This window comes from Desmodus rotundus, chromosome 7, assembly GCF_022682495.2.
Source record: "Desmodus rotundus isolate HL8 chromosome 7, HLdesRot8A.1, whole genome shotgun sequence".
Classification (NCBI taxonomy): domain Eukaryota; kingdom Metazoa; phylum Chordata; class Mammalia; order Chiroptera; family Phyllostomidae; genus Desmodus; species Desmodus rotundus.
The window spans coordinates 37633044-37658448 of record NC_071393.1 but is presented as its reverse complement, the minus strand read 5'-3'; the positions used below and the strand labels follow the sequence as shown (position 1 = coordinate 37658448).

At 50.8% G+C, this 25405-nt stretch overlaps 1 protein-coding gene across 4 annotated transcripts in view; it reads left to right on the top strand.

Annotated features, from left to right (window-relative positions):
• THSD4 (thrombospondin type 1 domain containing 4) overlaps nt 1-8865 on the top strand; it is a 547394-nt gene extending 538529 nt beyond the window's left edge. For all 4 annotated transcript variants that reach the window (XM_053928849.1, XM_053928850.1, XM_053928851.1 and 1 more), the window contains 3 exons: nt 1725-1904; nt 5621-5765; nt 6198-8865. In XM_053928849.1, the coding sequence (XP_053784824.1) occupies nt 1725-1904; nt 5621-5765; nt 6198-6340 (468 nt within the window). In that variant the 3' untranslated portion in view covers nt 6341-8865. The remainder of the gene's footprint in view (nt 1-1724; nt 1905-5620; nt 5766-6197) is intronic.
• The last annotated feature ends 16540 nt before the right edge of the window (nt 8866-25405 follow it).

Genomic DNA, 25405 nt, shown 5'->3' with positions numbered 1-25405 from the left:
GGGCCCTGTCCCGTCTCAAACACTGTGTCACGCACATGTATATGCTGTGCCATTCCTTTGCTCCCCCACACACATCCGCTGCCTTTTCTGGGCACGACATGTGTACTCCCTCTTCCTTAGTCACCTCATGTCTCCAAGGAATTTACAAGCGCTGTACAAAATAACCCCAGGGGTTGGTTCGGGGTCACAGTCTGCTGTTCTCCCGAGCCCTCAGGCCCCTCAGAGCCCTCACCAGTCTTGCAGATCCGGTTTCCAAACCCCTCCAGTCTGCAGGTGAGGCAGTGAGACCCGGGAAAGTGCTGTGTCATGGCCAAAGACACAGCACTGCTCGGTGATGATGCCTAGACTGGTTTGCACGTCTCCTCCTGCCCGCAGTCCAGTGCTCCGCCCCTGCGGTCCTGGGACCTTGCACATGACCTTCACCCGGGTTCCTCGTCTGCCTCTGGTTCTTTCATTGGCTGTAGCACTTGAAAGAAAAGGACAAAACGTGAATATACTGAATATACGCCAAATCTGTAGTCAACTGACATGTTATGATGAGCACTGTTACAGATGAGAGAGAGCACGTCCAGGGAAATTCCATACCCAAAACATCATTAATCCACACTGTACACACCCCACGGATAGAGTACAGTCTGCCTGCGAGGCTGGGATTGGACTTGACCTCCAGCAAGTAAATCAACTAACATGGAAGAGAAAGGACAGACAAGCTAAGGAGGCTCTTGGGTGCATGTGAAGATGGCAGAAAAGAAGGCACAAAGCAGGAACTGCCAGTGGTGATGCCCGCTAAGCCCGGCGTGGCCAGTTTATAGTCTGTTGGCTTGGGTTGGTCTTTTTTTATTTCTGTAGAGATGTGGGTTTTTCCCCTGTTTTTATTTGACCCTGTGCCTGCCTACAGAAGCAAGGCTATGTTAAGAGTTTCAGCTATGGACATTGTTTAAAGCTTCTCATAGAGGCAGTGGATTCTTTAAAGTCTCTAAAGGCCTATAAACCACAGCTTTTAAAATTTTTAATCAAGAAATATTGAGTAAACGAAACATGAACAAAAAACATTTTACAAAGCAATAGGTCGCTATGCGCCTCACATTTCCATCCCTGACAGAAGGCGCCGGTGTGCGTCCCTGTCTGCCTGGCCTCCGCGCTCAGAGCCCGGCAAGCTCCGGCACCAGGTCAGGGAGCTGGCCTTCTGCAGTGACAGCCTTCCTGCTGGCCACCCTGCTGGGAGGGGAGAGTTGACAGTGTTGTCCCAAGTCTAGAACCTTCTACTCAGCTTAACTTAACCCTTCGTGCACAGGTGTGGAGGCTCTGGGAGGCGATTCATTCCTGTGTCCACCCACTGGGGCGGGGGGGGGGGGGGGGGGGGCGTGGGGGTGGTGCGGCAGCCAGCGGAAAACCCAGGGTGTTAGTTCACTGCTTTACAGCCAGAGGGAGGCTCCTGTGGGGAACCTTGGGGGGGGGGGGGCATTTCACTCTCAGCACAGAGGGCGCCAGGATCTCTGCAACCAAGGGCCTGAAGCTGTGACGACTCAGGGCGCCCGCCCGCCCTCCACTCCAGGCACACAACTGTTAGAAGCACTGGGGGGCCCGGGCAGTGTCTGCTCTGGCAGTGTTCTCCAGTGGCCTGGGGCTCTGCCTCACTGAGTGGGTGACAGAAAGCACGCACAAACGTACTTCTCTTCTCCTTCCCATGATGTGACACCATCTCTCTCTGCTTCCTTCTTCAGTGTTCCATAGAGTGTGGGAGCGGGACCCAACAGAGGGAGGTGATTTGTGTTAGGAAGAATGCAGACACCTTTGAAGTGCTGGACCCCTATGAGTGCTCTTTCCTGGAGAGACCCCCCAGCCAGCAGTCCTGCCACCTCAAGCCTTGCGGGGCCAAGTGGTTTAACACGGAATGGAGCATGGTAAGTCAGGGGCTGCTGAGGGAGAATGCGTCCGTACATCGGTCTCCTGCTTTCCTCCCTTACACACACCTGGGCCACCTACCAGGTGCCAGGCCCTGGGCTCCACCCTCAAGTGCATTCCCTACAGTGATCAGCCTAGTCAGTCACTGTCGGGCACCCCAGACACAGCCTACTCCAGGGGGACCATCTTGATCTTTAAACTGTGGAGCCATAAAGCAGTGACTCTCACGTTTCAGCGTGCATAAGGATCAGCTGGGATCTTGTCAGAAAAGATCAATTCTGGGCGCACCCAGGAGTCTGCGTCCCGAACAAGCGCCTCAGGAGAGCTGGATGCAGGAGACCTAGGGGCACACTTTGGGGCTGGTCCTGTTTTTCTCTTTGCATTGGCTGCTGGGAAACTCAGAGCTAAAATGTGGACCATCTCTAAGAGAGAGAGTTTATCAGACCTTACAGAATGGATTTTTCCTACTTCTCTCTTCTTTTTACCTGCTTTCCCACTTTTTTTTACACCCTGTAGCCCTCAAAGAATTTCAGAAGCCATCTCAGACCCTTTTCGCAAGACAGAGGGTAACGTGGACGTGATGAGGAGCAGAGAGAGTGTGAGACGGAGAGACAGCAAATACAGAAATAATAGGTTATTAGGGATGAAGTGGGAAAGGATAGAAATAGTAATAAACCACCACCCCCACCCCTTTTTCAAGTAGAAGAGTTTATTTTCAAGAAACAGCAAACACCCTCAGGGCACCAGTGCCGTGACTGTTTGGCACACCAGGGTCTCATGGGGTGGGCTTCGCCCTGCTTTGCCTCACTGAATGAAGATCTCCTCATGCGGCTGGGGGTGAGTCTGTGGTGGAGGCCACAGCCTTTCTCAAAATCACTCAAAGGTGATAAAAAGGATTTTGCTGATAAAATGTATGAGTAAACACTGGGAATTCTGTTTCCAAAGAGTGAAGGTCAGCTCCAGGGAGAACAGCCGTTCGGGCGTGTGGGGAGCCACACCGCAGAGGCAAGGGGACGACGGAGGCATCCAGGTTCAGGGGTGCGTTGTCAACTTCTGGAAAATGGGATTGAATTACTTCGATGTCAGCCACGGCCCTTGAGAACGCACGAACAGATCACTGTTGTCCTCCACCACTTAGTTTGAGAGTCTAGAAAGGGCCAAGCACACCAGGTCACATCCCAGGAGGCAAACTCTGAAAACACCAGGCCGGGAACAGCCCCGGTGCCCCTCGGCAGGTCAAGGTGGCGCCTCTGACAACAGAATGCTGCTCAGCAATGAACACGGATGAGCTCTTGGCACCTCAACGCCATGGACGAACTTCACATGCACTTTGCTAAATGGAGGAAAGACCCCCAAAGCTGCAAATGGTATGATTTCCTTTATGTCATGTTCTGTAAAAGGCAAAACTACAGGGACAGACGGCAGATCGATGAGTGCCAGCGGACGCGGCGGCTGAGTCTCACTGCAGATGGCGGCAGGAGGGGATCTGTCGTGGGTGATGGGACTTGGACATGAATGGTAACCACGAAGACTGTGAGGGGACCTGGATGTGTCTGCATAGGCCTTGATTTATAAGTTTGAGTTTAAACTGGAGTTCAGAACTAAGTAAACACTTTTTATCATTATAAGATGAAATGAAATTTTTTTTTAAATCCCCTAATCGTGGAGAAATGAAATAACACAAAGTAACCTAAGTACATATTCCGTTGGTGGCCTCAGTACTGCGGCTCCCAGCCGTGTGACTGTCCACCCCGAAGAGTGAAGGAACTGCAGGAAAACGCGGCCACTGTCTGCGGTGACCCCACTTTGAGGGACAGTGCTGTGCTGTGGTCCCAGGTGGTTGGGTGTGCAATGAGTGACAAACGGGTGATATACTTTACATACCACGATGATAAACGCATGTGTGTGATAACACAGTAGTGTAACTCTGTTATACCCAGTTTCCTTGAGAAATAGGGCTCTCAACTCAGGTGAGAGTTGAGAAAAAGACAGACCAAGTTTTAGTGAAAATCCTGTTGCCCCGAATTTGAATTAGAAATATCAGTGTGGACTCATAAATTAATTTTTCTTACTTTCCCAGTTTTATCCACTGAGAGAGCCTGGAAACGAGGAGCAGCCCAGTAGCAAAGGCTCACCTGTCAGGCAGAACGTGGTTCCAGTGTAACCCTCTCCCCTGAAGGAACCAGGAGTTCTTAGATGAATGTCTGGTTCCAGGTCTGGGACCATATATGTATATAAATTAGATATACATATGGATCTAATTTATAATGGCAGCAAAGAAGTTCTCAAAGGCCCCTGAGTTTCTGGCCAGAGGACTCAAGAACCAACTTTTAGAGGCTCCAGCCAGCCACTGCCGGGCATCAGTGAGCAGCAGGGAAAACAATGACTCCCGCAGATTCGGGAGACGCATCCCGGACGTTAAATCCGCCCATTTGTAACTGTGAGAGACCCATAGGTCACCGTTAGAGGGTGTAATGGAAACCAGCTCGTTGTTCACCTCTAGGTCAGCGAAGAGTAAGTGTGTAGGGCATGGATGAGGGTGGGGGATCCTTTAGGGAAGATTCCAGCTAGTGAAAGAAGATTTGATAGAATGTTATTCCTATTTTTCAAGCCCGGATAAACTAAAGCATCTGGGCTCTGCTCATCGGTGGCCGCTGACATCCCCAAAGAGAGACAATCATACATCCTATGAAGTGGTCTCACCACAAAGAAGTCAAACCTGCACCTGACAAGGCCTCTTCCAGCTCCAATTTCCAATTCGCAGGAAAAACCGAAGACAGAGGACCACGTTCACCTGTACCGTGGGGATGCAGTCAGCACAATCCCAACTGTGGGAAGCTCTCCCGGACACACAACTCAGTGCAGGGAGAGGGGAGGATGCAGAGAAGAGGGGGATGTATGGATTAAAAGTCACGTGTGCGGACCTGATGTGGATCCTAATTTTTTAAAAAACTATATTTAAAAAATCTATGAGATTCACAAGACAAGTGAAAATAGGAACACTGAATATCTACAGGGGTGGGCACGTGAAAAGTTTTTCCTTGTATTATTAGTTATTAATTATGGCGTTACTTTCTATGCAAACAACTGTAAACCTATTTTTGCCCACCCCTGTATTTAAAAATAATACGGAACTACATGTGGTTAATTTCTAGGTGTAATGATGGTATTGTGGTAATTTTTACAGGGTCCTTGTGTTTTAAACTACAAACTGAAATAACATAGAAGCCATGATACAGTGTCTAGATTTGCTTCACCATAATCCAAGGGGAGCCCTGGCTGGTATGGCTCAGTCAGTTGGAGCATTGTCCTGTAAACCGAAAGGTCACTGGTTCAATTCCCAGTCAGGGCACAGGCCTAGGTTGCAGGTTTGATTGTCTCTGATCAGGGTGTATATAAGAGGCAACCAATTGAGGTTTCTCTTCCTCTCTCTTTCCCTCCCTCCCTTCTCTCTAAAATCGGTAAGTATGTCTTTGGGTGAGGATCAGAAGTAATAAGAGCAATAATTCGAGGGGCGGACTTGGCCAGGGCATGGGTGGGACATGACTTGCCGGGAGTTGATGGGTGTTGAAACTGGCTGGTAGCTGCATAAGAGTTTGTTTGACTGTTCTGTCTCCTTTTGGAGATGTTTGAAATTATCCCACGTCTGCCCTCTGCAGCGGGCTAGGCTAATAGGCTGCCAAGAATCTAACCTTCTCCCTGTGTCCCCGCACAGTGCTCCAAGAGCTGCCAGGGCGGCTTTCGGGTCCGCGAAGTGCGCTGCCTGTCGGATGACATGACCCTCAGCAATCTCTGCGACCCTCAGTTGAAACCAGAAGAGAAAGAATCATGTAACCCGCAGGACTGTGTCCCTGAAGTCGGTACGTAGGGATCCCCCACCCTGGAGTGAAGATTCCTATTTGTTAAGCTCAGTCAAGTCCTCTAGTGTGAAAATGCCACACCCACCTAGGTGTCTCTGGGACCTTGAGCACAGTCAGAGAGATCGGGGGTCAAAGTCCTTTGGGGGTGATCCACTCACTGGTAGCGGGGGTGGCAGTGCAAGCCACCCACAAAAGATAAACTTAAATGTGGATTGATTCCCATGGGAATGCATTCAGAGACTTGGTTCCGTCCCCCTCAGGTCAGAGTAGCGAGATGTCAGCGTCAGTTTAAAGAAAAAGGAGAAATGCAGGCTCTAGTCTAGCCGGCGGTCGGGACGGGCAGCAGGGCCGGGACGCAGCGCCCAGGCGGCGCGCTCACTTCCCCGCGGCTGCCGCCCCTGCGCTCACAGCGTGTCGTTCTCCCCGCTCCAGACGAAAGCTGCAAGGACAGGTACTTCAACTGCAACGTGGTGGTGCAGGCCCGCCTGTGCGTCTACAACTACTACAAGACTGCCTGCTGCGCCTCCTGCGCCCGCGTGGCCAGCAGGCACCCGGGCTTCCTGGGAAGCAGATAACACCCTGCACCCGCCCGCCGGCCGAGCCGCACGTCTGCGAGCAAGGCGACCGCCAGGCTGCTGCTCCGCCCGGGGCGCTGCCCGCCGACGGGTCACCGGCCCCGCCTTCACACTGTGCGCTCGCGGGGTCCGGAGCAGAGCCTGGGCTGGGCGCGGCGCCGCAGACTGCCGATCCCTGCTCGGGAAGCCGGGCTCCGGCTGAGCGCTCTGCCAGCCCCGAGCGGCGGGGTGCGGGCAGCTCAGCCAGCCCCTCCTGGCACTTTCTACGTCCGTGATCGCCCTGCCTCCTCCGGGGCGCTACTGGCCTCTCCGGGGTGGGCGGCCCCTGCAGAGTCGGAGGGGGCAGCGCCCCTACCCGGGCTCCACACAGCGTCTCTGAGACGCCTGCGTCTCTCTGTGACCTCCGCCCAGCTGTGCCCGTCGTCAGTGTCAAAGGCACGAGGCTGCTTTCCTGCCGGATTGGATGACACAGGTGTCCCAGGTCACTGTAGTGCTTTATTGTTTCACAGTTATATTCGCAGTCATATTGTCCCATAAGCGGCTCCCCACATCCCAGAGGGGGGCAGGGAATGAGTCATTGTCCCCATTTTCCTGTCGAGGAAACTGAGAGACTCCTTGGCCTGCCAAGCATATTCCCTGTTATACTCACCGTTCAGTGGCGGAGCTGAGTCCCAACCCCAACCCTCTGACCACAAAACCCTCACCCCAAGGCTAGTCCAGAAGTCTCAGGGCTGCGGGGATGCAGCTTCCTTTCACACCACCAGGCTGCCAAGTTTCCCAAACAGCAAACAAAGCCCCGCCTTGGCGTTTTCCCCCCAGACAAGGGTCAAAATCTCACCCCCGGCAGCAGGAGTTTCAGAAGTCTGCTTCCCCCACAAAGTCACAGAGACTGGTCATGGGCCTCCTCCGGGTTTGTTAAACGCTGTCTTAAAGGAGCTGTCCTGTGACACCATGAAGCCATTGGGTGTCAAGGTGATCGCCTGAACTTCCGATTTCATTCCCCAGTGAGTTATTTGCCCCTGGAACCGCAGGCCAGGTTCCCTTTGACCACAGCGCAGGTTTCCAGAGCTGTGGGCGGCTGCCCTTTCCTCAGCCAGCACCCCGCCGCCCAGCTGTTCCCCACACATCACCCCGTGGAACTCTTCCCAACCCGTCTCGGCAAAAACCTTATGTTTACATGAGAAAGAATCTGCCTTTGGTCTTTCCAGTTTGATTTATGGATTTCCCTCTATGCCTTCAAATCCTTCCTCCCTCCCTCCGAGACTCCCAGCCCACATTCCCCTCATCCGGGAGTGAGCACTGAGACCGGCGGGGAGGGGCGCTGCAACACAGGGTCCTCCTCACTCACTTCTCCTAACTCTGTAGTTCCAGAGGCTGGGGCGGGGGTGGGGGCTGCTGACAGGTGAACTATATTAAATCCATTAATTCACCCATTAAGAAAAGTATCAGGCTAAGCAAAATGTAAGCTTACAGAAAATTTACTTTATTTAGTACCATGGTCCTGAGCCTATTATTCCTTTTAAAGCAAGCCTTAGCAATTGACTTTCTCCCATGAGCCCTTTCCCAGGGTGTCCAACCCCGGCCCGCAGGCCGCACGCAGCCCAGGACGGCTGTGAATGTGGCCCAACACAAAATCGTAAACTTACTTAAAATCTTTTTTTTTTACTCATCAGTTTTCGTTAGTGTTTGTGTATTTAACGTGTGGCCCAAGACAACTCTTCTTCTCATGTGGCCCAGAGACCCGAAAGGTGGGACACACCTGCAGAAATCTTTTACGTAGATGCTCACTGGCACCTTTTGGAACTGGCATCACCAGCCAGGCCTGACACACTCTGTTATGTAGGTTCCCACTGTCCCTGAGCTTTCAGAAATCCTCTGTGGCCTTTCCGTGGCTGTCCTCTTCCTGGGAGCCCCAGCCGCCACTTCTCAGAAGCACACCCATCTCTCCTGGTTGTTCCGGGACCCGTGCAGGGAAGCAGGCAGGAAGAGGGCCGGCTGCCCGTGCCCATCCCCAAGCGTATGGGTGACTCCATCCAGTGCCCACCCTCCTCCCTTCACTGCTGGCTTTTGCTTCTAGTCACAGGGAGTTTTTCCTGGAGGCAGCCGCTCTTGGGCCCCACTGAGCAATCCAATCACTTGGAGGGGTCCGTGGAAGAGGCGGGCTTTGCATGCGGGAAGGCAGGGCAGGATCACTGGGTAGGGGGCAGGAAAGCTGATTTCAGCTCAGACTGAGAGGAAACTTTGTAGCCACCCATGCGGACAGTCAAGGCAAGGCCACCGTTCATGACTGTGTTCCCCTTCCTGAACAGGACTTCCCTGCCACACGGCAGGTGGGCGTCCCAGGTCCCTCCACCTCAGGAGTATCATGGTGGGCTGGCTGATGGTGGCTTTGTCTCTTTGACGTCTGACAGTGTCCTGTGGCTGCCCAATGTCACCTACAAGGTCTTTAAAAGCACAGTGATCCTCCCACGAGAACGGCCGTCCTGGAGTTGTAGAACTGGGCGGGAGCGAGTGGATCGACCTGTAACTGCCGGGGGTGGGGGGGCGGGAAGCCTAAAGTAGAGGGTTTTTCTCTTCCAACAAATAGCCGCGCCAGTCTTGGAAGTCATTTATCTCTGGAATGGTCATAAATTACTAGAACTGGTTTTACCAACTTATTTGTCTTAGAAATCCAATTTTTACTCACATCCTAGCTTCTCATGTCAACATCTAAATCCCTGTGTCCTTAGCACGGCACGTCAGATAAAGCCCTTTGCTGTTTCCAGTGATGACTTTCCGGGGGGGGGGGGGGGGGGAATCTAAGGAAAGCTCACCTTTTGATAACCGCTCCCTGCAGACATGTCTCACCCTCCCTTTCCTGCACCCCATTATTTCGCCCTCTCCTCCCCACTACCTGCCTCCTCGGTCTTCTCCATGCCCCTTAACTGGCCACAGTGCAAAACAGAAGTTTACATCTGCCTCTGCTTTATTTCTTCCGTGTACTGGATTGCCTCGTTCCCTGCCCTGAATTTTAAAAATTAGGTGAATTTAAGCTGTTGTATGTTTTTCTCACAAACATCAACAAAGCTCCAAACAGAAGTAGTTTGTTTTTTCACTTTTACTTATTGGAAAAGGAAATTGTGCCCCTCGCAGCCTAAGCAAAGGCAATCATTGAACGGGGTCGATGTTTCCCGTTCTCACGTTGCCTTGCGTTTCTCCGGGTAGAAAGGAGCGAACCCAGCGAGACACCACGCTGCGGGGAAACTCTGTAAGGCCCGCCGCTAGGGGGAGACAGCTCCGCTCGTCGAAGGCACTTCGGTGCCTCTGACCAGCGCGAGTGGAGAACGAAGATGGGCCAGGTCTGTCTCCGCGCAGACACCTGCCCTGCAGTCCCTTTGCTTACTTTTCTGGTCCAGGGTTCTTCTGAGTTTTCCTTTTTCATTTCCTTGCAAATGTATTGTATCATTTCCCGATCCTCAATGTGTTTCGCATTCAGCACTTTTTCCTTTAAAACAAACGACCTTATGGATGGATAAAAATTTGGAAACACAAGCTTAATTTGTTTTCATCAAGCTGTGTGGCAGAGAAAGACATCCAGATATTACTAGTACTACTAGTGCCTTTCTAAACCAAAGTCTTTTTTTTTTAATATGACCATGTTAGAGTTTAAATACTGGTGTCCCAGTGTGGAAGAAGACACAAGTAAAAGTGGTACAAAGAAACAGGACTAACCTTCCGCAGACCTAATAATCAAGCCTGAAGGTGCTGAGGTCAGCGTGGCAGGTGGGGCCAACGCTTGGTCCGTGCCGCACGGCTGAGGTGGGAAACAGCGCCTTAGCGACAGAAGTCGTAGATGGCAGCACGTCGGAGAGCCAGCAGCGTAGGCAGCAGGTTCTGATCCAGAAAGATCTGGGAGACTATTCACCAGGGAGCAACTCTTAGATTAAAAAAACTATGAAACTCAAGGTGGGGAAGATGTAAGAGTTTCAGCTAAGCTCAGTGTGAGCCAGGGGAGTGGAATGAACCAAAACGAAAACCCAAAACATTTAGGCTCCATAAGGAGAAACCCGGTGAGAGTCACACCACGTTGCTTACGACCATGGGGGCGCTGCAGAAGACACAGTGTGACATTCAGGTGAAGCTGGTCTGGATGAGGGTGCAGGCAGTCAGAAACAAGAGGGCAAAGGACTCTGGGAGAATGTTTAGCCTGGAGGAGAAGAGAGAGACTTTGGGACAGCTGTCCTAGAACCGGGAGATAAGCTACGGGGAGGCAGATTTTAATGCCTGCAGAAGAACCGCCTTTCTGCAAGTTAGAACATTCGGACGGTAGAGGCCTCTCTGGTGGGTGGCAACCGACCTGTTCCGGGAGGTCCCAGCAGAGGCTGAGTGGCCCTTTGTCAGGGATGCTGGAGAGGGGATTCAAGCAGCCAGCTGGGGCGGCGAGCCTCTGAAGTCTGAGTGAGGGTGGCTCTGCAAGTAGAACAGCTTTAAGAGATCCGCCAGGGCTGTGGCAGCAAGTGCGGGCACACGTACTTCCCGCCTCCGGGTCTGCCGTTTGGAACCCATTGGCACACCCTGCCCCAAGCTAAACGTGGCCCGGAGAGAACCACCAGCAAATTGGTCAGAGCTGCCCTGACCGGTCCTGCTTTGTAGCTGAGTAACAAGCGTCCCTATGGCCGCTTCCTTGCCCAGGGCCACACACCTTGATGGTGGCAGAGCCTCAGCTAGACTACAACCCTCTAATACCATCTCTCTCAGCTCACCTTGCTTTCGGGCACCTTTCCCGGAGCAAAGTAGCCCTCTCCTCCCTGAGCCATCCCACAGTCCTGGCTCTGTTCCAGGGAGTGCTGTGGCGACATCCCTGTGCTAAGGAAAAGTGGCCGTGGTGAGGTGGGGGACTTCCAGCAGACTTTCTCAGCATCTTCCAGGCGGTGAGCCCTGGCCGCAGTGGCGGGAAAGCCAGTCTGCTGCAGACGCGAACTCCCACCTGCCCGCGCGCCCAGAGCCCCGCCATTCGTTCAGCTTGTCAGAAGGATATACTTTGTTATAACTTATTATTTGTTCTTTGTAAATACAAGATGTTTATAGGAAATTTGTATTCTGAACTCTTTTGGCAGAATGAGTCACGACACCAAAACAGTTCTATTATTTAGAATATGCTAATTTTAAAGGGTCCTTCTAGGTATTTATTTACATATGCAACCACACTTGTATAAAATCATTTGATCTTACTAACCCAGCCTCCCAGAAAGTCGCTACGCGATGTCTATCCTACGTCCATAGTTACAGTGTAGTATGCTGATTAGTCAAACTCCTTGGGTTTTAAGATCAAATATAAATTACTCTGCTTTCGACTTGCTCCGGGGCTTTTGCCAACCCTGGCATTGTACCTGAAACAGGTCTGTCTAGATTGCCACCTTTCCGCCTTACATAGTATATTTGGTCACGTGGTCGGCCTTGTCTTCATCGTGGCCCGAGCCCTTGGAGAAGGACATACGGTGGTCGGCTCTGTCTCTTCTCTCTGCCTTGCCTCCTTCAGTAGGGTCGCCAGCACCAAGTAGCTGGAGGCTGGAGTCGAGCCTCGGGTGAGGCAGGGTCCACTGGCGGGGCAGGTGGGGCAGGTGGGGCATGTCTCAGGGGTCCCCGCTGGGACGGCTGCAGTGGGGGCTCTGGGTTGTCCTGTTGGCTAACTGTGTAGTCAGGAGCAGGGAACCCACTGAATACTCCAGAGACCCCACATCACCCTGTGGTGTCCCCTTCTTGTTTAAGGAGGTGCAGAGTGGAAGGAGAATTATATGAGTAAACACGGTCTGTTTTTCTCTTCAGCAAAAATGACAACTATTTTTGTGTATGACTAATTTATTTTTATTGTAAAAATACAATAAACTGATGAAAAGATCAGCTTTCTTACCACATTTGTGCTTTCTCGGGCCTTATTCCATTTCTACGTAAGTTGCTTCAAAACCAGCCCCTCTATAAAGAAGAACCGAGCCCTCTAGCAGCGGGTGGGCTGGCTCGTGGGACTTGGGCTCGGGGCGCCCTGTGGGTGGCTGGGCCACTTGGGGAACAGGGACCGCCTCAGACACAAAGAATGCGGCCTGCAGGGTTCCGCGAGTCCCAGCCTTGGCTGTGTCATCAGAGGAGCTTAAGAGAACATATTCAGGGATGTTGGACACCCCCAGAATTGCCCTTTTCCAGGGATTTCTCCTTTTTTTTAATTTTTAAAAAAATTTTATTGTTGTTCAAGTACACTTGTCTGCCTTTACCCCATACCTCTTCCCCCCACCCCAGCCGTCCCCACCAGGGATTTCTTTAAACCTCCCCCTGGCGGGAGAAAAGGTTGGGACCCACCGGGCCGATTCAGCGTGGCTCCGTCTCAACTTGACTAAAACTTCCTCCAACTCCTCTTGAACTGACTTCACCTTGGCCTTGGGTTTAGGTCCCCTTGGTGCACACGGAAGTGGAATATGACCCAGGTTATGACACCTACTGAAAGTTACCCTGGACCAGAGAGGGAGTCTGGTGGGGCACCCACCCGCTCTGCCCCAGACTCCGTGCTCACAGCGCCCCCTCAGCGACTCTCAGAAACTCCTTCTAGTGCCTGAGCTGTGCTTCCCATTCCGCCCACCACCTCTTCTGCCTGGAAAAATCCCCATTTCTTCTATTTTTACTCGTGGTGAAATTCACTCAACATAAAATTCATTATTTGAATCATCTTGGGTATTCAATTCAGTGGTGTCTGACACAGTGTTGGGTGACCAGCCCACAGCATTTCCATCCCCCCAAATCCCGTTCCCTGCAGCGCTCACACTGTGCGGAGTGCTCTGACCTCAATGCATTGAACCTTCACAGCAGACCTAGGAAGGAGGAGGACTGTCCCCTTCGATAAACGAGAACCTTGAGACTCAGAGAGGTTTGGCGTCCAGCTACCACCTGGTGGCACCAGGGGTCTGCAGCCGGCTCCCCCCAGAGGCGGCCTGTGTCTCCCCACCCCCATCTGCCCGGGGCCTGGCACGCTCACGTTAGCTCCGGTCTCTTTCCTCCATCAATACCAATCAATAACGACAACGACAGCCGCGCGAGGACCCGACGGGGGCTCAGCTGTCGATGACACGTCAGGTGCTGTTCAGTTCGCCCAGGCTCGGTGTGACCCATCCGATCGTTGGCTGCATTTGAAGGCAGACGACCACCACCCAGAGGGACACAACAAGCCTTCCCTGCTGTCAAGGCCAGGTGCAGCTGGAGCCCTTGGGACCCATTCCAGGGGCCACACACCATAGAAGTTGGTTGACCACCAGGAAAGCGCCCGGAGGAGGTGACCAGCATGGTGACTGGGGTGGGGATGGGGCTGGAGGGGAAACGGTCTTCAGCCATCTCAGGAGCTACCAGGGATGCCGACAAGAACCTGGAGGCCTGCAGCAGAGCGGAGAAGAAAAGGGGCAGGGAACCAGACTCGGGTCAGAGAAGGCGTCCTGTACCAGAGGCTGGGCGGGGCTTCGGGGCCGTCAAACAGAAGCGATCCAGGACGCCGGGCAGAGGGAAGTTTTGGACGCGCGTGCATTGAAGACAACACGGTGGAATCCCTGTGGAGCCCTTGGACGTGCTGGTCGGAGCTGGGCAGGCAGGAGTGGCCCCCGGGCAGCAGCCAGGCACGAAGGTCACCGTGCCCGCAGTGTACTCCCACGTGGGTCGGCAGGCTGTGCGTGTGCGCACGCGTGTGTGGAGAGACAGAGTACACGCGGATAAGGCAGAACACAGCGCAGTGAACACTAGTAAAGAGTATGTGTGTTCATTATACTATTCTTTATTTTCCTGAGGTTTGACACTTCCTAAAGTAAAAAGTTTGGGGGATAAAGTAAGAGGATAGGGATTAGGAGAACTAATGTGTTTTGCAGAGTTTTTCAAATTTCTCTAACGATAAGCACCACCGGGAGTGCGCATTGACGCCCCGGTGCTCAGGGCGCAGTGATCCGACAGCTTTGCTTCTCTCCCCACTGCGCCCGGTGCAGCCGCAGGCCCAGCGCTGGGACACCTGCGCGCGGGCCGCAGAGGCGAGCGCAGCGTCCCTGCGTCCAGCTCCTGCCGCAGGTGTCCCTCAGCGTCGATAATTTATGGGGCACCTACTATGTGCTAGGTATTCCCTAGGTCCTTTACCTGATTTAGTTTAATCTTCACAGCCCTTAAGAAATAAGTGCTTCATTCCATGACCAGTTAAAGATAAATCAAGTGAGGTTCAAAAACAAGAAGTACCTTGACCGAGGACTCGACTGTTAAGAGGCAGGGCCCGCCCTGGGTTTTTGTTCAGCTTCACTGTGTAATGAAATCAACTGAACATTTTTTAAAGGAATGCTGGGAGGCCCCCACCTCTCAGATACTCTACCAGGGGTGTCCAACCTTTTGGCATCGCTGGGCCACACTGGAAGAAAAGTTGTCTTGGGCCGCACGTTAAACACACTGTGACAGGTAATCACAAAAAAGACCTCGTGATGTTTTCAGTAAATCTACAACTTTGTGTGGGCTAAGTTCACAGCCATTCTGAGCCGCATGCAGCCCGCGGGTGGCAGGTTGGACACCCCTGTGCCTAGTGTTTGGTTCCTGAGGGTGGAGACCAGGCTTTGGGACCCTGGCACTGGCAGAAAGTTCTGGGGCTGGGAGCCACGGGGAAGGGCGTGTGAGTCACCTGGGTCTCGTTAAACTTCACTTTCTGATTCGGTGACTCGGGGATGCAGCCTGAGACGCTGCACGTCTTACAAGCTCTCAGGTGAAGCTGATGCTTTGAAAATGAGGCACTTGAATTAACCCTGAAAAAAGTTGCAGGTGTTTCGTGTTAGGAAGTAGCGCAAATGATTACTGAGATTCTTTATTAAATAGTCTTCCATAAAGTTGAGATTCTCAGACGTGAGCTACCAGCTTATCCCTTCAATCAATGAAACAGAGACTCTGAAACCGACATCTTTGTACTCATGTCATGCATGATTTCTCTTCTTGTCCCGATAATCTGTGTATCATTCAGGTCTTCATTTGCCGACACTTAAAAGCAAATCTGACTGCGCTGACTAGGAATTTGCTTTTCTACTGTAATGAGAAGCCTAGAGGAAAGCAGTTGCTGGCATGGGTTCAGCAACTCAAGAGTAGTCGCTAGGCCAGCTCCTTGGCAGTCTCTTCCTCATGGTTACAAAACAGCTTCTCCTGCTCCAGCTCTTGCATCAGCTTCAGGGCAGGAAGGAGGAAGAGCAATTGCACCTCATTGGTCTCCACCTGCTAAGAAAGCAAACATGTTCCGAGCACCCCTTTCCCTAGCCAACAAATTCCCACTTAGAGCTCACTGGTCAAAATGGACTCCGTGCCTATCTCAGCTGCAAACCAGAGAAAGGCTCGTCGTGACCGACTTCGGCAATCAGGGCCCTTCACCAGGTGCTGGACAGGCAGCTGCACTGGCACAACAGGTGAGAGGTGCCCCGCTGCCTGACCGCTGCACCAGTGGAGGAGCAGCGGCGTCCAAGCAGCGCGCTGGCATCTTGCCTGCCACCCGCCTGTCGGGGAGCTACCCCTGCATCGGGCTCTGGCCGTACATCTCCCTTTATCCCACAAGCATTTATGGAGCGCACACCATGTGCCAAGCACAGTCTGGGGCATTGGGGTTACCTAAATCCAGCAGACTTTACAAAATGCTGTGCAAACTGAAACATTGGCGGATAAGGAGGCCCCTCCCCTTCCGCCCCGAAAGAGGCCAGACACAGTGGAGGCCTCCAGGCTTCTGAAATGAATGGCAAACAAAGGGACGTCGTATTTGCCTCTGGCGCAAAGCAACAACCCCTTTAAAACTAAACGTAACCAGAATTTACTCCCTGAGCACGCACTACACACCGCAGCAGATGCTGTTGTGGCGGCCTGAGGTTTATCTGGCTCTCGGCGGAAAGCCCGTGGACAGGGGGCAGCTCTTCGGTGTTATTCTCTCTCTCTCTCTCTCTCTCTCTCTCTCTCTCTCACACACACACACACACACACACACACACCACTGTCTCCAGGAAAAATGCTTCAAGGAGCCACCTCTACTTCCGTGTCCTGCTTTTCTATGTGAATTCCAAAGATTTGTCCTTCTAAGCCCAGAGTCCATCTGGTGTGACCGCGGGCCAGGGTGCAGCAGGGACTCAAAGGTCCAGACTTGCTTGACCTTTATACCAGTATCAGCCTCTACTCTCTCCCCTGACAACGCGGTTCTCGGTTCCTAGGTCCCCCTGAGCCCTGGGTGGTCTTCCCCAGCCTTTCCTTTCACCTTTGCCGTGTGGCTCGCCCAGCTCAGACCCCTGCCCCCCTCCACCCAATTTACATTCTCAGGTAATGCACCCCTTTGTCTTACCAATTACTGTATAACAACTACCCCCCTCCCAATTTAGTGGCTTAAAACAGCAACCGATTTCTCATTCTTCATGATTCTGTGGATCAGAAATTCCATCAGGGCACACGGGCACAGCTTATTTCTCCTCTGTGTGACATCTGCCGGGACCCCCCCTGCAGGACAGACAGCTCCTTGCTCACCCCTGATGTTTCCACTGAGGTGGCTGCACTGCCTGCCCAGACTCCCTGCCCAGGGCCTCAGTTCTTCTTGTTTCGGGAATCCTGGCTTCTCCCCCGTCTGGCCTGGGGGCCTGTACGCCTCCCTGGGTCCTCTCCTCAGGCCTCCCCCCACACTGTGACCGTAGGAGGGAGGTCACACAAGAGGGAGAAAGGAGTTAGGCTGCCAGATGTCTCAAGGCCTTGCTGGGAGTCTCAGACCCCATTTGTGCCTCATTCTATTGGTCAAGGCCAAGCACAGGCCTCCCAGATTGGAGGGGAGGGAGACAAGCAGCCCCTCAGCCTGCCCATGGCCTCTGAGTCCATGTGTCTCAGGACTCAGGCTTTCTCCCCTGGGAGTCACTTTCTGTCACCCGCCCTTATGCGTCCCCAGTTCAGACAGTCGTTCGGTCATCCCACAAATACTCATTGAGCACCTGCTCTGTGCCTGACACTCGGTCGGCTCTGAATATGGACCAGAGGGCCCAGTGGAGCGTGCGTTCTGATGGGGAGACAAACAGTAAAGACGCAAAACAGCCACACGCGTGTCTGGGTGAGTGTGGTTCTGGCGGAGGAAGGCGCCGCAGCCCGGCGGGAACTGGAGCAGGCTCGGTTCTGAGACGGCAGGGAGCAGGGAGCAGGGAGCGTGGGAGGGGATGAGTCAGGTGCCTTCGGAGCCGGGAAAGGCTTTGGCTCCGCGTGGGAGAGAGGAGAGGCCTGCCAGGCATCTGGGCAGAGGAGACATGGCCTTCGAGTGAAGCCAGTAGCCCGGCATGAGCTGCACTTGCAGGAACCGGGCCCCGAGCGCCTGTTTTCCTCAGGCGAAGCGTGAGCAGCGGAGGCCAGCTGAGAAATACCATCTCGGCGAAAACGTTGCTTTATGAAAATCCACTTAGCCCGATGCAACGAGAGCCTTAAAGCCAGATATGGCCGTCTGCTGAGTAATTCCATGCCTGGGAATTCATCCTGGGCGTAGAATTTGATAAAATATGCCTTTCGCGAGCATTTTTATAGTATTTTTCATTCTGTATTTTAATGTTAATAATAATAATAACCTTGTTACAAGAGACATGAATATTTATACTCCATTTTCTAGCAGGCGGCCTCATGGCCCAATACCGCCGTTGCTTCCAGCCCTGGGACCAGGCAGTGTCCCTCCCAAGGACAAGAGCCGGGCCACTGTGAGGGGAACGGGGTCGAACTAGGTACTAAAGGATGCGTTACTAACACGCGAAGGCCAGGTCGTGTCACAGACCGGTTGTTTGAGCTAAAGGTCTGCGGTAGTGTGGGCAGGCGAGTGGTAAGTTCCTCGCCGCTCCCCGCCAAACCCAAAAAGAACTCGCACCATGCGGCGGGCCCTACACCCACGTGGAGAGCGGCAACTGCGTTTCAGCAAAACGGTATCTCTCTTACCAGTGTGTTGCTTTTCATGTTGTTTTGAAATGATGTTTTTACCTAATCAGCACTTTCATTTGGATGATATAGTTCCACGACAGTTATAACTTCTCTACGTAGTTTTATTTTTGCAACATCATCAATAAACATTAAATTATTTTATTCAGCATTGGGTGTGAGTGAAACAATTGTTTTCCTTTAACAGTTGTCCAAACATTAGCCAAGCGAGAGCAACTCTGGACCGACCGGTAGCATGAAGCACCAAATGATTGACCACATCTTTTTCTGGTGCCGATTCCCTGATCCCCGGCCCAGGAAGGACGGGACACCGCTGGCTGCCGCAGGAGCAGGCGCTGACACGTTGGTCCCGCACAGAGTCAGGTCATTTATTCTGCTGGTGGCCGCACTCTGGGAGAAATAACAGACAGGTGTGCATCCAGAAAGCTCTCGAGCTCCCAGGCTCAGGGCACCCACACTGCATCGTGACTCGGGCTCTCGTCCAGGTGGTCTCAGGCTTCACCCCCTGTGGAACCTCCTCCCCTCTGCTCTAGCCTCCCCGTCTCTGCTGGAATCAAGACGTCTCCTCTGCTTCGTCCTGCCCTGTTCTAAATGTCTGTGGAGCGGAACACGTCCTCTCGGACCAAGTTCTATTTGCCTCATCTTGTTGCTTCCGCACTTTCTTTTCCTACCGGGCGGGTATAACACGGCCAAGATTCCTGGCTGTGCACAGCTGCGGAGTTCCATCCTTCGTCGGCAGACCCTCAGCCAGGGTGGGTTTCCCAGCGAGAACTGAGCGATGGCTCCCAGTCTCAGCTCAGGGAGAGCGTCCCTCCCGCTCAATGCCCCCAAGTCCTGGTAGTCTGGTTCGTGAAGCACAGAAAAACTGAATTCTAATCAAACTTTGTGTCTAGCCATTTTGACAAATCATCTCAACTGTTCTTACGGGGACATAGGAAATCTTCTTTATAGAATACTATATGTTCATTAATATTATAATATAATAAATCTAGCAGGTGTTCTCATGGAGGAAGACGCCACCTCAGTGTAGACAGCGGGTCTCATTACTCTGTCACTTAAGCTCCTCTTTGGTTTTATGGTAGAAAAAAACAAAACTGCGTTAAAACACTGGGTAACTTCACCTGAATTCATCACTGAAAGTTTGAATCGTCGCCCAAAGTTGTGAGTACGAATGATATTGTTTTCTTTGCTACTTAAAAAAGAAAAAGAAAAAAAAAAGACCCAAATCTACTAGAATTGGGGGAGTAAAACATTTCGTGGAGCAGGCAAAGGTTTTTTCGTGGAGTACTAGCTCCATCTTGTGGCCTTTCTGGATATTGCAAGTAGATCAAGCTTTCTAATTTTACATTGATACCTCCTGGTACAATTATGGGTCTTCGATCTGAAAAATAACTTTAGTTCTAATGCAGTTCCCTGCCTTCACTCAGGTAAGGTTTATCAACGTCACTATTTCTTCACTGTAAGAGCCCAGAGAGGTTAAGATACTCATGTGAGGTCACACAGCTAATAAGTAGAGTGTCTTAGCCAAGGCTCCTGCAATTTTCTTACCACTTTTTAAGAAGAGAAAAACTTTCTTCAGACAAGATCCTAACCGATGATAAAACAGGCAAATGCACAGGTGTCCTGGTTGAAGCGACAGAAGGGCCCACCTTTGCCAGCCCCTGTACTCAGCACCCCCTGGAGACCCATTACCTTATACCAGGGGTTGCTTCCCTGCTAACCCAATGTGGGGACACCGTTGTGGGAACCAAGGAAAGACCCTTAGACAAGATCCCTCGGAAAATGTCATTCCGTTCTGAAGTGGCTAGCTACCTGACCGTTTTTCTGTTCTGGCCTTTTGTTAAAACACCTTCTCCTTCTGTCACGATTATCAGCAACTCGTCGTTTTTACATCTCTCTTTCCAGATAATCTCTAAGCTGATTTGTGTTCGTTTGCAAGTAAATGTTGTAAACCCCTACAACAGAGTCAATGGCATTGGCCATGGGGGTGAGGGCAGCGGGAACTGGTAAGGGCTTGCTCCATGTCAGTCCCCGTGCCAAGCGCTGGCACGTGAGCAAAGCGGTCTGAAGCAGAGAAAAGATTCTGCCGGAGGGAACAGCAGAGCGCAACGCAAGAGAAAAAAGAAGCAAATTCCGCTGGGAAACTGGGGGAGCTTTCTACGCATTTAGCTAGTCGTCCAAGACACAATTATCAGGCTCCTTCTACGTGTTAAACGCTTACACAAGACAGACTAGGTTTGTGGTCTCACAGGCCTACCTTCCGGCAAAGGAGACAGGCAACAACACCTAAACAGATGGACGAGAGAGAGTTTCTGACTGTGCCCGAGCGCTGGGGAGAAAGGCCGACACGTGCGGCCGGAGGAGAAGGCCGGCGCTGGGTCTCGTAGCGTGAGCACCGCGTAGGCTGGAGGAAGGAGACGGCCCTTAGGAGCCGAAGTACAGAGACGAAGGTGTACAGAGTGAAGTGAGTCCGAGGAGGACTAGGACTGTATGACGTCACGCAGGTGGGATCGAGAACAGCCGAACTCAGAAACAGAGCGGCGTGAGGGTTACCTGGAACTGGGGTTCGGGGGAGGTCAAGAGGCAGGGAGGCGAGATGTTGCTCGAAGGGTACAAACTTACAAGGTAAATAAATTCTGGGGATCGAATGCACGGCATGGTGATTATAGTTGATAATACTGTTGTATACTTAAAAGTTGCTAAGAGCGTAGACCTTAAATGTTCTCACCACAAAAAATAAAAACCCTGCTCTGGCGGGTGTGGCTCAGTGGGTTGAGTGCCAGCCTGAGAACCAAGGGGTCGCAAGGTCAGGGCACCTGCCTGGGTCGCAGCCCAGGTCCCCAATAGGGGGGCGCTCGAGAGGCAACCACACATTCATCTTTCCCTCTTTCCCTTCCCCGCTCTAAAACTAAATACATAAAAGCTTAAAAAATAAAAATTTAAAAATTAAAAACCGAAATGATAATTACGCGGCATAACGGAGGTGTTAGCTACCATGATGGCAATCGATTGCGATACAATAAGTGTATCAGAACAACACGTTGTACACCTTAAACTTGCACACTGTTCTAAGTCCATGATATCCCCCAAAAGCTGGGAGACAAATTATACCAAATTCTCAAAGTAACACCACGAACAAAAAGAGAGAGGGCGAGAAAACGAGGCACTCCTACTCAGAGAGAAAGCTCATCCCAGCGCTGTGCCTTTTTCTCCTTCCAGGAGGGGGCGCTGCCGCATGTAATAGCCAACCCGATGCGAAACCAGAGCCTGGAATTTTCCTCTCTTCTGCATCACCCTCTTCACCTTAGCTTCCCCCAAAACTACATAGTACAGTATACAAAAGAAAAGGAAAAAAACTACATAGGAAGATAAAAATTTCAATGAAGACATTTAAGATGAAGTGAGAGGGTATGTTAAAGTAAAGGGAAAAATAAAGGAAAGACTTAGATTAGAAAGTATGTCCAAAGTCATCAACCATATTTTTTGTTTTGCTTTTTATGTTGCCTGCATGTTTGTGTACTTGTCTTAAGTTTACTGTTTGTTGCATAAAATTTCAATCATAAGAAAAATAGACATAATGCTTCAGTGAATCCCGCACATCCGTCTGCCAAATCCACACCCAGCAGCTGGAGTTGTTCTCAGTTCATACCCCATCTCCTTCCAGTCTCTGGTAAGTACTTCCGGATACACTTGTGACAGGTAAGGGTTCTTTCTTATTAAACATACCACGACACCACTGTCATAACAAATCAAAGTAATAACAGCTCCTTAGTGTGTTCTAATTGTGTGTGTTCATTGTATTCCCCCCCCAAGAGTGGATACATTTGTTGAATGTTTATTATGTGCCAGGCAATATTATTATCCCCGTTGTACAGACAGAGCCTGTACACAGGAGTTAACACTCAGGGCGACTCAGGAGACAAATACATTCTTATTTGGCACCGCCAATGGCCACTCTAACCAATAAAGAAATCTTGTGTGAAAAACTCGGGGGAGAGCAGATGAAGGACAGGAGAGTAGAAGGAGTTTGGGAGGAAAGCAAAGGGCAGGAGTGATGTCACCGACCCCTTCATTTCACCCTTGTCCGTACGCCCCGTCTTCTATCAGCCCCTCTCCCTCCAGTCACGGGCAGGCCAAGCCCTTTCTCCGGCTCACAATATCTAACAACGCACATAGTTCGAGTTTGCATCATCAAAGCCGTTGAGGGGACACTGGCAGCCAACTGATGATGCTCATCGACCGCGTGCCTGGTGGGTCTGGCGTCCTTGGACATGGCTGTCACAGGGCTCCAGTCAGGGACATCTGAGGGCAAAAACTGTATCACAATAAAGGTGGAACACACTTGACAGATGTCTTTACTTCCTGTGTATGAATTTCTAGCCTCCGCTCCCTGTGGTGTAAGGTGCACTCCTGTGTGCTGTGCTATCGTGAGAGCACCTTAGCCTAAGGATGCGTGTTATTATTGCCTATCATGTGGCACTATTCTGGATGCAACGAAAACACCAACAAATGTACGTCGAATGACATTAATTCAGTTTTACATTAATTTTACCATGTTATAACTTAGTGTAAAGAACAATTTTTTTGTTTGTTTTAGAAATGAACTGGGAGCCGGAGCTGTTCCAGTAGGCAGCCACCTGATGACCTTAGGCAAGCTTTGTCTTTCTTCTCCTCCCGTGGTTCAGTCACCTATAAAGTTAGGAGATTGGGTGCATTATCTCCAGATCCTTTCATCTGGGATGCTCTGTGAGCAGCCCATAACTGAAAGCTCCTTTAGTAGATTAAGGACTTAAATATTAGACTCAAAACCATAAAAACCCTAGAGGAAAATATGGGAAGAAAAATCTCAGACATTGCTCAGAGCAATACTTTTTCTGATATATCTCTTCGGGCAAGGGGAACCAAAGAAAAAATAAACAAACAGGACTACACCAAACTAAAAAGGTTTTACACAGCAAGAGAAACCATCAAAAAATGAAAAGACAACCCACTGAATCGGAGAACATATTTGCTGATACATTTGATTAGGGGTTAATATCCAAAATTTATGAAGAACTTATAAAACTCAACACCAAAAAATATATATTCAATTTAAAAATTGGCAAAGGGCCTGAATAGGCTCCTCTTCAAAGGGGACATGCAGATGGCAAAGGACATGTGAAAAGATGCTCAGCATCACTAATCATCAGAGAGATGCAGACTGAAACCACGATGAGATATCACCTCACACCTGTCAGAATGGCCGTCATTAATAACTCAACATACAAGTGCTGGAGAGGATGTGGAGAAAGGGAACCCTCATTCACTGTTGATGGGGAAGCAGACTGGTGTAGCCACTGTGGAAAGAAGTATAGCGTTACCTCAAAAATTAAAAATGAAACTGTCTTAAGACTCAGTGATTCTACTTCTGGGAATTCAGCCCCAAAAAACCCGTAACACTAATTTGAAAGAATGTACCCGCCCCAATGTTTATTGCAGTGTTATTTATAATAGCCAAGATCTAGAAGCAGCCCAAGTGCCCATTTGTAGGTGAGTGGATAAAAAAAGCAGTGGTACATTTACACAATGGAAAACTACTCAACTGTAAAAAAAAAAAAGGGGAATCTCACCTTTTATGACAACATGGGTGAACCTGGAGAACATTATGCTAAGTGAAATAAGCCAGTCAGAGGAAGACAAAATACCATAAGATTTTACGTATATGTGGAATCTGATGGCAAAATAAACTAACAAATAAAATAAAAACAGACTCATAACTGTCAGAGGGGAATAGGTAGTGATGCTGGATGAAAAAGTGAAGGGATTAAGCAAAAAAACAAACAAACAAAAGACCCACCGACCTCATAGACAGACAACAGTATGGTGATGACCAGAGGGGAATAGGGGCGGGTGGGCTGTGGAAGAGGGTAAGGGGGGATAAATGGTGACGGAAAGAGAAACGACTTGGGGTGTAAACACACACTACAGCATGCAGATGGTGTGTTATAGAATTGTACCCTTGGAACCTATGTAATGTTATCAACCAATGTCACCCCAATAACTTCAATAAACAAACAAACAAACACAATGTTGCAGGAGATACACAGACGCTAGCGCACGTGTAAACCAGCAGAAGGTATTCATCATGGCCAGAGAAAGGTCTATTTGTATCATAAACAATAAAATGAGTAAGAAAAACTACAATGCACTAAGGTAAGAATACAACAGACTGTCTTTTTTTAAATCAAAGTATTTTAAAATATAAAATATCTGCTCACTTAATATTTAAGTATATTCTACTGAGTCTTAAATACTCATTTGTTTTTAAATGTATTCAATATAGACTTCCGGTCAAGATGGAGGTGTAGGTGGACACGCTTCACCCACCTCCTCGTGCAACCACAGAAGAGTTACAACTAACCTCAAAACAAGTAACAGCCAGAGCTGCCAGAAAGTCAAAGTGTATGGAAGTCTGACGACCAAGGACATAAAGAAGACACATTCATCCAGACGGGTAGGAGGGGCGGAGATGCAGAACCAGGACAGAAAGGAAAGGGGACACAGTGTAGCACCGAGAGGCAGTGACAACAGAATGGGCTGTCCCACGGTCCCATGTGGTGGATAAAAATCCAGAGGGACACCTTGGGAGCAAGGAGTCCCAGCCCCAGACCAGAACACACAGCCCAGGGTTCCAGCACCAGAAAGATAAGTCCCCATAACTTCTGGATGTAAAAACCAGTGGGGGTTGGGGCGGCAGAAGAAACTGCCAGTTTCTCAGCAGAGTCCATTTAAAGGGTCCACACAGACTTAGAACATACACAAACCCACCCACTCGGGGATTCACCAGCAGGGCGACAGCTGGAAGGGTGCCAGTCACATACGGGAGGGGGGTGAAGTGACTGGAAATGGGCGAGTGCTGGGCAAACATCCAGAAGCCAGGCAGCAGCACTGTCCCTCCTCTGAGTTCTCCCCCTACACAGACCTACAAAGCAGTGAAGCGGGTCGCCCCTCCCTGGCAAACACCTAAGTCCCCGCCCCACGCAACTTCACAGGTGCGCTAAGACAGTGAGCCAAAGCAGCTCTACCTAGCACACAGAAACAAACACAGAGAGGCTGCCAAATTGAGGAGACAAAGAAATA